At 57.9% G+C, this 4,284-nt stretch overlaps 1 protein-coding gene across 1 annotated transcript; it reads left to right on the forward strand.

Annotated features, from left to right (window-relative positions):
- Positions 1 to 1,244: 1,244 nt before the first annotated feature.
- On the forward strand, positions 1,245 to 3,934 carry LOC124662797 (aspartic proteinase PCS1-like). Its single transcript, XM_047200590.1, has 2 exons — positions 1,245 to 1,332; positions 2,538 to 3,934. Exons 1-2 carry the CDS (start codon positions 1,245 to 1,247, stop codon positions 3,932 to 3,934), a joined length of 1,485 nt encoding a protein of 494 aa, XP_047056546.1.
- The last annotated feature ends 350 nt before the right edge of the window (positions 3,935 to 4,284 follow it).

Consider the following 4,284-nt stretch of genomic DNA (forward strand, 5'->3'; position numbering starts at 1 on the left):
AGTGGGGCCTAGGATGCCATTAAAATTCACAAATCCCCCCACCCCAAACTTTTGATGCCTTGGTCTGCTCCTATATGTGAATCATCCCTCCTCCCAAAAGTTATATATTCGAGTTCCTATGTCTACCATTGGCTTTCTCTTTTACAGTGATAAATGTAACAAGATAAATTCTAAGCACATTTGAATTAGCTTCATATCAAAATTAGATTTGAAGCATTGTGCTACAAACAAGAGCTTGCTACACATTATATAATTGATGTATTATGACCAAGTTGAAGGATTATTTTATTTGACTATTAATTAACAAAGATATCAGGTGGTTTGGCAGAGACGGATAAACACCGGTGATCACATGGGTACGTGAGCACGCGGTTTCTATCTGACACGTGTATGACGCCGTGTGTTCTGCCGTTAGTCTGAGATAAGGTGTGAACAAGAACGAGAGCGTGTGGTCCTAAATAAAACGTCTGCTTTTTAGCCCCTTTCCTCATCCACCAGACGCGCAGCAGACCAGCGCGAGACCCACGGCGGCCTCCCCATGGAGGTGCCCGACGGAGGCCTCCCAGCAGCGGTGCTCGCGGCGGCCACTCGCGCGGCCTCCCCATGGAGGTGCCCGACGGTGGCCTCCTTGCAGCGGTGCTCGCGGCGGCCTCCCCATGAAGGTGCCCGACGGCGGCCTCCCTGCAGCGGTGCTCGCGACGGCCACCCGCGGCGGCCTACCCATGGAGGTGCCCGACGGTGGCCTCCCTGCAGCGGTGCTCGCGGCAGCCACCCGCAGCGGCCTCCCCATGGAGGTGCCCGACGGCGGCCTCCCTGCATCGGTGTTCGCGGCGGCCATCCCCGGTGGTGCTCGGCGGCGGCCTCGCGCGCTGCTCCCCATGGCGGTCATAGGATAAAGTGGGGCTTGCTCCGGCGCTCTGCGAGCGGGAATGGGCCGCGTGTGGCGAGCCTGTGTTCGGCCGAAGTCTTCCTTTCCCGTCTGCTGCTTGAGCATCCGGATGTACGTCGACAGGGGCAGCGACCGGCTCGCGACGGTGGCGGCCTGCGCCTTCGCCTCGTCTCCGCTCTGCTTCTGGTGGCCGCGGCGAGGGAGGCGGATGCCTATGTACTCGAGCGCGCCACGAACGGCTCCAATGTGCGAGGTGCACATGTTGGCGCCGGAGGAAGGTGGCCGCATCTCTCGCTGCCGCTGTCGGACCTCGCCCTGCTTGGTGCTGTTGCCGATCTGCTCCTTGGTCTTGTCAATGAGGCCACCGTCAGTCACAGATGGTCACGCCAAGAACAGGTCGCTGCCCCTCTCGACATTCATCGAGATGCTCATGGCGTCATGGGGCAAATCCAGTTCCATTAGCGAAACTGGGATGAAGTAGTACTACATGCACATCAGTACTCACTGTTAGGTTGCGTAGGCAATATAGAAATTCAAGAGAGAGAAATCGATGGCCAAAAGTTCTACTGACAAAACATGTAGCGACAAAAGCATCTGCCTCTTTTTATTCTCTCAACTGAGTGGGTCCTATGTGCATGCAGCTTGTAGCAGGATGAAAAGTCCAACGAAACCGTGTAATCTCCGTTAGTGGAAACATTGGGTGGGCAACATCCAACGGTGCTCAAGATAATCCAATGGTGTTGAACACGTGCGCACGTACCCATCTGATCACCAAATCCACTCTCTTGGCAGAGAATGTTATCAACACTATATTAGATTATCGTTGCATAAATACAAAATCAGTTCCATTAATAGGCAAAGCATGTCTTCATGGCCTCATTGATCTAAATGATTTCGGAAACATGATAATAGACAAAAGAACATAGTGTGTGAATTTCGGACATAAGTTGTCCAATTGCGTGAATCTACTCAATCATGTCATTAGATAACTAGCTTTTTGTTTGTAATAGTCGGTGTCACTATAAAATTGTTAATGTGAATTTATTTATTAATTTATTCTAGTACTGTGATTGATCATGATAATCTCGTGTATCCATCAATATTTTTGCTTATTTAACCCTAGTTTGGTTTGCCTATTTGTGTGGGTAATTGAACAACTACAAACTAAAGCCTTCGTGCAATGAAACTTGTACTGTAAAAATCACATTGCACAAGAAAATTTGTTACTCCTAGTAAGAAAAGAAGTTTTTCCAAATTTCTTTGACATTTTTTTAGCTGGTCCTTTGCATCTGCAGTGCATGGAGCACAAGACACAACTGGATTTTTAGCGCCAGCAGAAACTTGTTTTACTACTGTGGTAGTAGGCAAAATAGTTCTGCCAGCATTACTCAGGCAAGTAAAAGCACAGTGGTGCATGCAGTGCGCGTACTGGTACTAAAAATATCTCTGACAAGCCAGCTGGCGTTCCGTGGTTCGAAAGATGGAAGACGACAGATGCAAAGAAGCCGGCTGCTGCTTCCCAGCGAGAGTGACCCGTCTCGCGGCTCGCCATCCTCAGTCGTCAGCACCACTCCGCACTCGTCACTGCGAGCTCGAGTCGCCACCCCATAAAATCCTTCCCAAACCCCATGCCGAAATCCAACGCCAGCCCCATTCACGCGCGCGCGTAGAGTAGGTCCCGGTTCTTTCCTGCTCCCAACCACCGCCATGCCTCCCCCGATTGTCCTTTGCCTGCTCCTCGTCCTGCTCGCCGTGCCATGGTCTTCCTGCGAGGCGGCGACGGCGGGGACGAAGCCGCTGCTGCTGTCGCTGCGGGCGCGGCAGATGCCGGCCAGGGCGCTGCCGCGGCAGCCGAGCAAGCTGCGGTTCCACCACAACGTCAGCCTCACCGTCTCGCTCGCCGTCGGCACGCCGCCGCAGAACGTTACCATGGTGCTCGACACCGGCAGCGAGCTGTCCTGGCTGCTCTGCGCGCCGTCCAGCCGCAACGCCACGACGACGACCTTCCGCCCGAGAGCCTCGGCCAGCTTCGCCGCGGTGCCCTGCGCCTCCCCGCAGTGCCGCTCCCGCGACCTGCCGTCCCCACCGGCCTGCGACGGGGCCTCGCGGCGGTGCCAGGTGTCCCTCTCCTACGCGGACGGGTCCTCCTCGGACGGCGCGCTGGCGACGGACGTCTTCGCCGTCGGCAGCAGCGCGGCGGCGGGGGCGCCGCCCCTCCGCGCGGCGTTCGGCTGCATGTCCTCCGCGTTCGACTCCTCCCCGGACGGCGTGGCCAGCGCGGGGCTGCTGGGCATGAACCGCGGCGCGCTCTCCTTCGTGTCGCAGGCCAGCACCCGGCGCTTCTCCTACTGCATCTCCGACCGCGACGACGCGGGGGTGCTGCTGCTGGGCCACAGCGACCTCCCCACCTTCCTGCCGCTCAACTACACGCCCCTGTACCAGCCGGCGCGCCCGCTGCCCTACTTCGACCGCGTCGCCTACTCCGTGCAGCTCCTGGGCATCCGCGTGGGCTCCAAACACCTGCCCATCCCGGCGTCCGTCCTCGCGCCGGACCACACGGGCGCCGGGCAGACCATGGTGGACTCGGGCACGCAGTTCACCTTCCTCCTCGGCGACGCCTACGCGGCGGTGAAAGCCGAGTTCTTGCGGCAGACCAGGCCGCTCCCGCTCCTCCGGGCGCTGGACGACGACGAGGGCCCGGGCTTCGCGTTCCAGGAGGCGTTCGACACCTGCTTCCGCGTGCCCCGCGGGCGGGCGCCGCCGGCGGCCCGGCTCCCGCGCGTGACGCTGCTGTTCAACGGCGCGGAGATGGCGGTCGGCGGGGACCGGCTGCTGTACAAGGTCCCCGGGGAGCGGCGCGGGGGCGGCGACGCCGTGTGGTGCCTCACGTTCGGCAACGCGGACTTGGTGCCCATCATGGCGTACGTGATCGGCCACCACCACCAGATGAACCTGTGGGTGGAGTACGACCTGGAGCGCGGCCGCGTCGGCCTCGCCCCCGTCCGCTGCGACGTGGCCAGCGAGCGCCTCGGCCTCATGCTCTGACGCGCCGCCGGCGAGTGTCGCAGCCGCGAGATCCGGCTTAACCAGTCATCCGGTGTAAATTAGCTCGGTGTTTTCGTTTGCTTAGACTGATGGGGCTAGCATGATTCATCAGATGTAAATATGGCAATGTAGATTATCCGTCTTCTTCGTTGACGCTCTTGGCATCTTTGTCGGTGCAGCATCAACATCGAATGGCGTTAAGTCGTTAACCGTAATCTAATCCAATCCAACGAGTTTCCATCTGCTAAATACTGACATGGCATGTATGGAATGGAATGTGCACGTATCCTCCGGCCTCTGCAACCTTAGATTCAGACAGCATCAGCCTGTGCACCGTGCACGAACGCGGT

This window comes from Lolium rigidum, chromosome 6 (assembly GCF_022539505.1).
Source record: "Lolium rigidum isolate FL_2022 chromosome 6, APGP_CSIRO_Lrig_0.1, whole genome shotgun sequence".
Taxonomy (NCBI): domain Eukaryota; kingdom Viridiplantae; phylum Streptophyta; class Magnoliopsida; order Poales; family Poaceae; genus Lolium; species Lolium rigidum.